General features: G+C 41.5%; 1 protein-coding gene across 1 annotated transcript; it reads left to right on the forward strand.

Moving 5' to 3' along the window:
• Positions 1–2,438: 2,438 nt before the first annotated feature.
• On the forward strand, positions 2,439–10,658 carry LOC308335564 (uncharacterized protein). Its single transcript, XM_080792626.1, has 11 exons — positions 2,439–2,606; positions 4,148–4,872; positions 5,018–5,209; positions 5,379–5,474; positions 5,623–5,788; positions 6,257–6,582; positions 6,924–7,115; positions 7,285–7,380; positions 7,529–7,694; positions 8,469–8,603; positions 9,639–10,658. Exons 2-11 carry the CDS (start codon positions 4,150–4,152, stop codon positions 9,680–9,682), a joined length of 2,136 nt encoding a protein of 711 aa, XP_080648752.1. The 5' UTR covers positions 2,439–2,606; positions 4,148–4,149; the 3' UTR covers positions 9,683–10,658.
• Positions 10,659–12,627: the final 1,969 nt, after the last annotated feature.

Consider the following 12,627-nt stretch of genomic DNA (forward strand, 5'->3'; position numbering starts at 1 on the left):
TCACAGTCTTGATCAAGGTCACTTCGACACTAACTCTGGGGGAGCCCGGGATGATGCGGGATCGAATTGGGAACCTTGCCGTTCCCATCCGGCTGCTCTACTGACCACTCTACCCCTGAGCCAAGCATGGATGATGCTCTGGGGCTGTTTGGCTCCCTCTGGTATACTAGAAAGCTGCACAGTATTGTGGACAAAGTGGATCAATCTAGCCCACAACACCTAAAAGAAAACGTTGTGCCATCTGTGACGAAGCTTCAGCCTGAGTGTCATTGGACCATAGGGACAGGACAGGACAGTAATCCCAATCAAATCAGAAAATCTGAAAAATTTGAAGAAGGCGGTTGCAGAAGTTCCAGACTGCAAAGTGAACTGGAGTGACCGACACTAAAATGCCATGAAGGAATGTTGCCAGAATGTTACCAGAATGTTGGCCAGATTTGCAGTGGTGTTTGAAAAAAATTGGGCGCAACCCTATATGCTCATAAATACCTTTTTAATTCAAGAACACAATTGAAAGGAGGGCTTTTTGCGGTATCCTTCTAACAATTATTGTAAATAGTGCCTAAGTTGTACAACTGTTAATAAAGTATTCAATCGATCAATCTTGGTTTTGGAAGAAAAATCACCAACCTAATGAGGAAACTATTCTGTGAGGATTCGGTAACACTTCATGAAATAATGATTAACTAATGATTCAAGTGTTACCGAGGATTCTAACTGCTTTCATTTCTGGGATTATGATGCTACAAGCAAGAGGAAATGTAACTGAATACCCTACGGGCCACAAAGAAACAGGTTCACACAAACAGGTGCAGTGACTCGGCACTATGGGAAATGCAGGCATGCTGCAGAGGTGTTTCCATCACATCAGCCTGGAGCTGCATTTTGATTGATTATTATTAAGTGTAATAGTTTGTCGTGGGTTATAGTAGCGTACAATATCCTGCAGATAAAACACATGGGAAAAGACTTGTTTTCGTACCTTAATTGATGCAGCAGCAGTTATGTGCAATTATGTACCTGCGAGCCTTAGGTCGATTAGCTACATTGTTCATTTCATGTCCTCCAAATAAAGAGCTGGCTGAATAGTAGCTGAAATTATAACCATCAACTAGAACTGCACTCTGTCGAGTGCATACTTGCTTGTTGCACACTAGTAGGCCATAAATGGCCAACTAGTGCGCAAGCAGAGCGCGCAAGTACTTTAGACCGTTATAAACTGTCACTTTTGATGCGTTTCCACGTACCGTCCCTGCAAATTGTGCCTGATACGGCAGTGGTGCCAGATTACATACATGTATACACAGGAGCATTACCTTTAATCCTCCCAACACTAAAACATATCGTCATTACGTCACCATCGAAAACCAATTACACTCTGGCATTGGGTCCTTTAATCCACATATTTCTTACGTCATCATTGAGAGCTAGTTATACATATACTATGTATTTGTAAGTTGATTAGCGGTATACTGTGGTTACTTTGGGACCAGATTACATAAATGACCATATTTCTTACGTCATCATTGAGAGCTAGTCATACATATGCACACCATGTACTCTGGTCCCAGCAAATCAGGCACAATTTGCTATTTTATTTTACAGATTATATATATATTATATGTATGACTAGCTGTGTTTCTAAAAGTGTAGTTGGGCTTGTTTCCTAAAGTTGTTTAAACCAGTGGTTCTCTCTCAACCTTTTTCATGTCAGCCTATAATATAACCTATGTATTTGTATGGGGACTCGCATCTGAAAATATGTTGTGCCAGAGACCCCTCTGTAAATCAGTTATTTTCAAATGGCTGATGTGTATAGGTTTAAAGTGATCATGTGGCCTATAGTGGACCTATTTTGGGCTTGTTTTCACAGACTGCTTAAAAATCTGGCAACACAGGTTGTAATTAACAATTAGTAGGCTACCCTTGTTTCTATTTTATTTGTTTAGTAAGTTGTTGTATGTCTGCCATAACGGAAATAAGCGAGCTCGAGTGGTCTTAAGTCTTGTTTTCTTTTTGACAGTTGTCTAAAGCATGTTCATGCAGCCTTTCTGTCAATAAAAACCTAATCAACCAGTCAATATAGGCAGGCAGAGCAACAGATTGACAAGATCACCTTAAATCACCAAATTGAGTAGAAGGAAAATAACAAGCTATGCAACTAAACTGTAGCCAGGCCTGATCAAAATAAAACTAAATAAATAAAATACAATAAATGTGGCCTATCTTATGTTGCAGAACTTTTTTAAACGAGGCTTAATTATTCAATAGAATGATACCGACAGTATACCCTTAGGCCCTGCATAGGTCCACTACTACATCCCTTTGGCAAGATGACGTCAACAAAAGAAAATAAAGGACAACACCCATGGCTGCAACTAAAGAGGTTTCGGCGTATTTCCTCCTCCCACCCCATCATTGTGTTTAAATAGCAGAAGAGGCAGCATCAGGTGTCAGTCTCTCTTACCGCACCGTTCTCTCAGCATCACTTGCCACAGGCACACGTGGACATTATTGGGAACGTCAGATTGGGCTATATACTTCTCACCGGGATCTTGGCAGTCAACTGAACTAATCAGTAGGATAGGATACACAAACAGATAAAGGTAAGGTCTTTTTTGGTTTTGTTTTGTATTTTGCAAGATGATTAGCTTTAGCTTGTTTTACAGTACCTGTAAAACAAGTCATGCCTACTTAAATCTGAACTGGTATATGCTATAGGAGGCTATATGTCTGCTATTTTAACAACAAAGTCACCTAAGTAAGGACAGTGGGTATTTTTAAGCAAATGATTAGGTTAATATTTTTAATACAAAATACAATTAATACAAGACACGGTTTTTGATGAATAGGAATATGGAAGGCACACCATTAAAATAAATCACTCGTGTGAAGTGAGGGGCGCTCACTTCATACATACATACATCATCATTAATCACATTCTGTGCTCAGCCAATCAAATCATCACAAATGTGGTACCGGCTAATCACAATTGGCGTCACAACTTTTCTGCCCTCACTTTTTATCCTCAACATGCTCAGCCAATCAAATCATCGCTATGGGGTGATCAGCCAATCAAATAACCTATTATTCACACAATTTCACAAAGCTGGGCATAGGAGGGGCTCCTCCTATGGCCCCTCAAAATAAAATATATAGGATATTTGTATAGGCCTATAATGGTCACCCATTCTTGATAACTGGTGCAAAACCTTTAATTTTATAAAAAGTGGTGACTACTAGGCCATGCATGTAATGGGCCACCCTCGTTTTTCTATTTACATGTCAACTCCATAAGATGGCATATATCTGATGCATGGAGTTGACATCTTATGGAGTCTGTAGAGTGTAGACACACATTTGTTCAACGTTGCTCAGCGTTCTGTTGATGCTATTAAAATCATACATTTTAAACCTAGATTACTTATTTATTTTGGCTTTAGAAGGACTTATGGAGTTATATTATATTATGGTTGAGACACATCTGATAGCAATATTATTTGATGCATATCAAAAATGTAAAGCTTACAATAGCTTCAGCAGCTTTCCTACCTTTTTGAGGGGCGCTAGCCCCTCCTATATATTCAGCTATAGTGTAGATTTTCGTCTTACACAAACGTTAAATTCCCATTGAAACGGAATGGAGAATTTACATTGTGGACGAGCAAATCGGCTGTTTGTCCTCCACATGAATGGATGATGTACGATGATAAGAGCGTCCCTCACTTCAAAAATATCTTAATCAGCAAGTGAGACATCGGACCTTAGGATATAGCTACCATGATTAAATTTTGTTTTTGTAGTAATCTGACAGAGTTGACAAAGATCTTTGACACAACGTTGTATAAATCATAATGTAATTCTAAATTCTTAAGAGAGAGTGTGTGTGTGTGTGTGTGTGTGTGTGTGTGTGTGTGTGTGTGTGTGTGTGTGTGTGTGTGTGTGTGTGTGTGTGTGTGTGTGTGTGTGTGCGTGCGTGCGTGTGTGTGCGTGCGTGTGTGTGTGTGTGTGTGTGTGTGTATATGTGTGTGCCTGCTTGCTTGCGTGCGTGTGCGATTATCTATTCTAGCACATTATAATGATACATTTGAATGATGGCAAAGATTGATCTTCCACTTGACTTGAAATCCCCTTTGCTTCCATCCAGACATGGACAGACTGGTACTTTCTGTGATGCTTGCTGCATGCACCTCAATGCTTATGGTTGCCAACGCTTCGTCAACGGCATCACCGCCCACCGCAACATCAACGGGGACCAATGCGACCGGCACAACACCTATGACCAATGCGACCGGCACAACACCTATGACCAATGAGACCGGTGCAACACCTATGACCAATGCGCCCGGTGCAACACCTATGACCAATGCTCCCGGTGCAACACCTATGACCAATGCGCCCGGTGCAACACCTATGACCAATGAGACCGGTGCAACACCTATGACCAATGCGCCCGGTGCAACACCTATGACCAATGCGCCCGGTGCAACACCTATGACCAATGCGCCCGGTGCAACACCTATGACCAATGCGCCCGGTGCAACACCTATGACCAATGCGCCCGGTGCAACACCTATGACCAATGCGCCCGGTGCAACACCTATGACCAATGCGCCCGGTGCAACACCTATGACCAATGCGCCCGGTGCAACACCTATGACCAATGCGCCCGGTGCAACACCTATGACCAATGTGCCCGGTGCAACACCTATGACCAATGCTCCCGGCGCAACACCTATGACCAATGCTCCCGGCGCAACACCTATGACCAATGCGCCCGGTGCAACACCTATGACCACAACGGTAGCGGTAACGGTAGCGACGACCGCTGTAGCTCCGCTGGTAACCAACACCACAGTGGCCACTCTCTCGGTAGGTGATTGTAGAATATAGCAGTGGTTCTCAAACTTTTTCATGTCAGGACCCCAAAATTGATAAGTATTTGGCCATATCTGAAAATATCTAGTGCCACACCTCTAAAAAGTGATTCTTCTCCCTCTCCTCCCCACACATACAGTTAAACATCAACAGGACCGGTTGTGGTACCAGCAAGCTCTGCGTGGCAGATCCATCCACCTGTGACCCATCCGTGTCTACTTCCTGCTTCTTCGTCTCCGCCAAGCAAACCGCCGGACAGAACCTTGAGTTCGAGTTGGCCGGAGAGTCAACTGGATATATTGCTGCCAGTCTGTCCACAGACACCACCGCGGTATGGAAAATCTACTTAATGAAAATGTAATAAATGCGCTACATGTATGTACATATGTATTATTATTATCCACATGCCTGTGTGTTTTAAGATAAGGCTAAGGAATCCATCTAGCTATATGTCTGTCTGTAGCTTGTGTGGGTGCTGATTGTTCAATTCTCCCCTACAGGGTGGTAATGATGTAACCTACATCTGTGCCAACAACAACGGTGTGATTCAGTTCTTCAGTGCCTTTCTCAACAACGGAGTTCTGACTGTGACAACTGTGAGTTTCCTCCATGTGTATAGGCTATGTGTAAATGGACATATCAGTTCTGAATAAGAATTTGGTATACCTAAGCTAATTGTAACAACTGTTGTCTTGTTTGAGCCATATTTTGCTGAAACTTTGTTTTATATTATTTTATTTTCAGATGAATGTCAACTCTGTGAAGGGAGTATTGGTTGGAAATCAGATCCAGTGTACCTTTGCAGCCACCATACCAGATTCAACTGCCGCCAGACGCAAGAGAAGGGCCACCACCACATCCAGCCAAAGCTTCTCAATGGGGGTGTCCACTGGCACTGTCGGTACTAGCGGTAAGCAAAGCATCACTTCATGTTCTAATTAGAAACAGAAACACTTTGTTTCCCAAAGAAAGTTGCGAAAAGACTTGGTAATCTGTATGTTAGGTCAGAAGTCACTATAATGTTGAAGTAGTTGTGTTTTCAAGTTGTCTGTCTGGTGTCCATCCGTGTACGTCACAACCTCATTAACTCAATATCTCAGGAACGCCTTGATAGAATTTCTACATATTTGGCACGAATGTCCACTTGGACTTAAGGATGAACTGATTAGGTGGTCATATGGGTTAAAGGTTAAGGGGAATGTTTTTGTTGAATAGTCTCTCTTCATATTGTGTGAATTTACTCCATATTTAGTGGGGTGAAGGCGAGGTATAACATTGCGAACTTTATTATGCCCTTATTCCGATCTGTCTCTTCTAAGTGACTCTGGATAAGAGCATGTGAGCTGAAGGCCTAAATTGTAATTGCTTGTGTCCTCAGGCACTCTTGGAACCCCCACGACTAAAGTCCAGAGCAACGTTGTGAACCTGGCTAATCCGGCGAGCGCCGTCACCCTCGTGACAAGCAGCAGCACAGCTACCACAGCTGGCGCAACACCGGCGGTGACCAATGCGCCCGGTGCAACACCTATGACCAATGCTCCCGGCGCAACACCTATGACCAATGCTCCCGGCGCAACACCTATGACCAATGCACCCGGTGCAACACCTATGACCAATGCACCCACCCCCACAACGGTAGCGGTAACGGTAGCGACGACCGCTGTAGCTCCGCTGGTAACCAACACCACAGTGGCCACTCTCTCGGTAGGTGATTGTAGAATATAGCAGTGGTTCTCAAACTTTTTCATGTCACGACCCCCAAATTGATATGTATTTGGCCACATCTGAAAATATCTAGTGCCAAGGACCCCTGCAAGAAGATTTGTGTTAAAAAAAATACAAAATAATTCCAAACATTTTAACTTAAAAATAGCAGATGTGCAACCTTATATATCTGCTATTTTTGAATAGCCAACTTATTGTGACCCCGATGGTCCCCTGGGTCCCCACTCTTTAGAGAGCCCTTGGACTGATTGTGAATCAATGTTTGTGTGAGCCACACCTCTAAAAAGTGATTCTTCTCCCTCTCCTCCCCACACATACAGTTACACATCAACAGGACCGGTTGTGGTACCAGCCAGCTCTGCATGGCAGATCCATCCACCTGTGACCCATCCTTGTCTACTTCCTGCTTCTTTGTCTCCGCCAAGCAAACCGCCGGACAGAACTTTGAGTTCGAGTTGGCCGGAGAGTCAACTGGATATATTGCTGCCAGTCTGTCCACAGACACCACCGCGGTATGGAAAATCTACTTAATGAAAATGTAATAAATGCGCTACATGTATGTACGTATGTATTATTATTATCCACATGCCTGTGTGTTTTAAGATAAGGCTAAGGAATCCATCTAGCTATATGTCTGTCTGTATCTTGTGTGGGTTCTGATTGTTCAATTCTCCCCTACAGGGTGGTAATGATGTAACCTACATCTGTGCCAACAACAACGGTGTGATTCAGTTCTTCAGTGCCCTTCTCAACAACGGAGTTCTGACTGTGACAACTGTGAGTTTCCTCCATGTGTATAGGCTATGTGTAAATGGACATATCAGTTCTGAATAAGAATTTGGTATACCTAAGCTAATTGTAACAACTGTTGTCTTGTTTGAGCCATATTTTGCTGAAACTTTGTTTTATATTATTTTATTTTCAGATGAATGTCAACTCTGTGAAGGGAGTATTGGTTGGAAATCAGATCCAGTGTACCTTTGCAGCCACCATACCAGATTCAACTGCCGCCAGACGCAAGAGAAGGGCCACCACCACATCCAGCCAAAGCTTCTCAATGGGTGTGTCCACTGGCACTGTCAGTACTAGCGGTAAGCAAAGCATCACTTCATGTTCTAATTAGAAACAGAAACACTTTGTTTCCCAAAGAAAGTTGCGAAAAGACTTGGTAATCTGTATGTTAGGTCACAAGTCACTATAATGTTGAAGTAGTTGTGTTTTCAAGTTGTTTGTCCGGTGTCCATCCGTGTACGTCACAACCTCATTAACTCAATATCTCAGGAACGCCTTGATATAATTTCTACATATTTGGCACAAATGTCCACTTGGACTTAAGGATGAACTGATTAGGTGGTCAGGGAGGTTAAAGGTTAAGGGGAATGTTTTTGTTGAATAGTCTCTCTTCATATTGTGTGAATTTACTCCATATTTAGTGGGGTGAAGGCGAGGTATAACATTGCAAACTTTATTTGAATGTTAAAAAGTGGCCGTGTCATACTGTACAGTATGTACCAAACATGCAGGATTTCAGTTGAAGATTGATTGATGGGTGGATTTCATATTATTGGTTGGTTCAAGCCTACGTAACCACACATGATGTGGTTTTTGATAAAACAATACAAAGAAATTGATGTTTTAAATGTTTTGTGCATATTGTTAGATAGGCGCAAGATATGACATCATGTCATCGTGACACACACACACACACACACACACACACACACACACACACACACACACACGCCTGTACGAGAAATGTTTGTCTTTCATCTTTTGTATGCCCTTATTCCGATCTGTCTCTTCTAAGTGACTCTGGATAAGAGCATGTGAGCTGAAGGCCTAAATGGTATTGCTTGTGTCCTCAGGCACTCTTGGAACCCCCACTACTAAATTCCAGAGCAACGTTGTGAACCTGGCTAATCCGGCGAGCGCCGTCACCCTCGTGACAAGCAGCAGCACAGCTAGCCATGCTATTCCACTCTGTCACTCCTTCTCCAAAGGTAAGCCAGTTATGTTTTCCCGTGGTATTTCTGTTTGTATTTTTATTTGCTTGTTTCAAACCCTGACTGTGTGCATGTAAGCCTAAGAGAAATATGCATAGCGAGAGTATTAAAATCTAAAGAAAGGCCTTTTTATAGACCAATTATTTGTTTACAAACATTGGGACTGGGCGCACGTGGGTGACTGTTTCATGTAATCAATTCCCAACATATCTCCAAACCTGTTGTTTAGGGGAGCGCTGGTTTCAGTCCATTCAACCTCCTCTTGTGTGTTGGCTAGTGAGGTGCACCCTAGGAGACATTTATACTTCATTGTGTGTTGGCTAGTGAGATGCACCCTAGGAGACATTTATACTTCATTGTGTGTTGGCTAGTGAGATGCACCCTAGGAGACATTTATACTTCAAAGCGCAACAGTGTTGCACACAGAGAACAGATGATATACAAGCTCACATCGCGGATGCGACTGCATGCTGTTGCTTATCAGTGTGACGTCGTCTCTTAAGGAGTCTATACAAATACGTTTTCAGAAGTGATTTTAAAGATGACACTGACCTAGCTAGTCTTCCTCAGGCAGGGGCAGGGCATTCCACAGCCTATAGGTGACCGGGCTGCAAAAGCCCGATCACTCATGGGAACTACCAAGGGTCTAAGACACACACTCCGGTTTACATGGTTCCAGCATAATCTAAGATGTAGCTGGGAGCCAGGCCTTGCAAAGCTTTAAAAGTCATCAGTAAAATCTTAAAATCAGCTCTGAAACTCACTGTCAGCCAGCGAACTGCACTGCACTGTAATTCAGTGCAATGAACTGCACTGCACATTGCAATTAACCGCACTGCACACACTGTTATGAACTGTGCTGCAATGAACTAAACAAGTATCTGCATACTGACTAATTTATCTTTTATCGCCCCACTTTCTCTCCCTCTCCCTCTCCTCTCTCTCTCTCTCTCTCTCTCTCTCTCTCTCTCTCTCTCTCTCTCTCTCTCTCTCTCATTCTGTGACTTTTACTGTGCGCCTATTCAAATACAGTTATTTTGATCATTTTGGCCGTGGTTGGTGTGTCCATACTCTGAGGAGGTCGGCTCAGAAGAACAGCACAGCTCCGTAGAGGAAGCGCCACTCTGGAAGATCATACATTTCCCATCTGCTTTTATTATTTACCATTTCTCAGACTCATATCCACCTACTGGGTGCAAGTTGTCTTTGTTAATACGTGGGGGGGGGAGACAAAATACAAATTACGTCAAACAGGCTTAATTTTCCCTCCATTCTTCTGTAAACTTTACAGTAAAAGATGCAATGAAGGATGCTTAGGTCTTAAAACAGACCCTGTTTACAACCAATACGTCAGCTGTAATTTACAAATGTATCCACTGCACAAGTCCTAAAATACAAATTTATTTCCTTGAACCGGCCTTATGTGGGATCAGTAACTTGTTACTCAGATTTTATTCTGTACAACATATTTATTGCTATTATTTTGTCTTTAAGACTGTTCATGTTAGTCTATTTGTGTTTGCGCATGTGTGCGTGTGCATGCATATTTTGTATATGACATGTGAGCGAGGAAAAGACCAACCTCTGCTCTATAGTCACTCATCAAAATGATGTGAGCATATGGCAGACAAATCCCTCTGCATGCCTGTGCTTGCATGCTACAGATAAAAGACTAAAAAAGTCTGAAATTATACCTATCGGGCAATCCTAAAAATATGATGTGTATTTGTATAAAGTGTATCTAGATGAATAGCTAGACAAGAGCCAGTAATTGTGCAGATGGAGATGCCCAAAGCAGTGCTCTAAATGAAGCCTTCATTGGCAGTGTGTGTGTGTGTGTGTGTGTGTGTGTGTGTGTGTGTGTGTGTGAGTGTGTGTGTGTGTGTGTGTGTGTGTGTGTGTGTGTGTGTGTGTGTGGGTGTGCATGTGAAGGGTGAAGCAATAAGGCCACTGGTTGGTAATTATATGTATGTGACTTTTCATCTTGTACTGTACTGCACTGTACAATAATTGTATTATTTTATTTTCAATAAATGCTCATCAATACTAATTAATTTACTGTCTTTATATCTAACTCTTTAGAGTTGAGGGGGGGGGGGTGCAGCACCATAAGAAGGAATTGCATGCAGTTATAGTCTGGAAGTACAGTAACAAATTCCTGGAACTAGTTTTTCTGCATCTTTTTGAGACTGGGTGTTCCAGATTGTCTCATCTCCTCCTATCCCACCATGTATTCTATACTGTTTAAATAGCAGAACACAGAGTCCACAGGCGCACCTGTAGCTCGTACCTCGTTTGTGTGGAACCTATAGCTCTCAACGAATCTCGGCATCAACTCAAAGAAAGTAGCGATACAGAAACAATAGTTGTCAGGTAAGGTAACTGGAACTATAGGGTTTTTTGTCAAATCTGCCTATATTTAGTCTACCTTTCAAATGGCTTATGCATCTATAATGCAGCTGTATGTATCTTAAGATTCTAAGTATATTACAACTTTGTTTTTTTTTCAACCAAGTTGAAGTTCATGTTTTAGGTTGTTATTAGAGAAAGTAAGAGATGAGTGTTATTGTTTTTGCATTTGCTGCTTTCTTTCGTTTTAGCGATTTTATCCATTTTTGACAGGGGGTCGGGGGCATTCGATGGGGATAAATATGTATTTTTTTCACAAAATGTTACTGCGATTTTTTGTATTAATATTTACTATAGTCCTATTAGACTCCAGGAATTTACATCTGTCCACACAATAGTGTGTATATAGGCTCAATATGTCAGTTTGTCACCTCCCCCTTCACATTCAATAGATCCCGTGATATTTTGTGGACAGATGTAATTTCCTGGGGTCTAGTAGGACTATAGTAAATAATAAAAAAATAAATCGCTATAACATTTTGTGAAAAAATACTTATTTAGCCCCATGTTCGAATGCCCCCGCCCCCCTGTAAAATAATTGCTAAAATCACTCAAACGAAAGAAAGCAGCATATGAAAATAAATTAACACTTATCTTTTACTTTCTCTAATAACAAGCTAAAACATGAACCTTGGTTGAACAAAAGTTGTCATTTAAGTTTATTATCTATGACTATGTCTTACTAAAGTATTACATAGGCCTACCTTATTTTTATAGGGTAGGCCTACACAGCACACATGTTATTGAAGATTAAAATAGATGCTACTGTACCACAGAAAAGAAATATAACCCTAATCAGTAGCCTACTAATTCAAAATCTTTCATGTTAAGATGTATTGGGACCGGTGTGAGTCACATTCCCAGAAAACGAGTGTATAGACAAGGTAGTGGTAGAAAGTGATGAAAGATTGCTACATTTTATCGAAATCAATAATCATTTGGTATCATAAGTAACAGGGGGAGGGGTTATATGTGTATGTATTGCATCACTTCTTACGCTTGAGTACATTCAGTACAGTACAGTACAATGTATGTGAAATATGTGAAATATGTGATTGCAGGTATTTCATCACTGGGCTTGAAGTACAGTACAGTTTAAGTGTTTTTTTATGTTGAAACTGTAAAAAGAACAGGAAAATAGCTATTTGTTGTTAAAGAAAATAAATAATATAAATGTTATTGGGGCCCTATTTTCGTCACTGGCCCTTATCTACTATGCTTACTAATTGCCTAATATTTTGAAAAACATTTTTGAATAGTTCAAATAGCCGATCCACAAGCTCACAGTGTGTTGATGTAGATCGGCTAGTTGAACAATTTTCATATATTTTTCCAAAAAGAAAAAACGGCAAAGAAGTTTAGGGATAAGGGGTTTAACACTGACAAAAATAGGGCCCATTGCCTTCAAAATGTGTCTCATCATTGAGATTTTTTCTGACTGTAAAGTTGCCCGAGGGCCAAAAGGCTCCAAAAACTGTCAGCGATGCTTTTCGTGGATTTTATTTCTCCCAACTCCAGCTCCAGTGCAGATATTCAATAACAATACTGCCCAAAAATCCAAAATAAAGAACTCAACAATACTTAATGCAAAAATAACAAAACCGCACTAGGC

Source organism: Protomyctophum bolini, assembly GCF_963924005.1.
Source record: "Protomyctophum bolini genome assembly, chromosome: 20".
Classification (NCBI taxonomy): Eukaryota; Metazoa; Chordata; class Actinopteri; order Myctophiformes; family Myctophidae; genus Protomyctophum; species Protomyctophum bolini.

Excerpts from the sequence above, each read along its gene's own strand:
- LOC308335564 (XM_080792626.1), top strand. The coding sequence starts at position 4,150 with ATGGACAGACTGGTACTTTCTGTGATGCTTGCTGCATGCACCTCAATG. Across the intron at positions 5,475-5,622 it reads GAGTTCTGACTGTGACAACT|ATGAATGTCAACTCTGTGAA; the intron begins GTGAGTTTCCTC and ends TTTTATTTTCAG. Across the intron at positions 7,695-8,468 it reads TGGCACTGTCAGTACTAGCG|GCACTCTTGGAACCCCCACT; the intron begins GTAAGCAAAGCA and ends TTGTGTCCTCAG.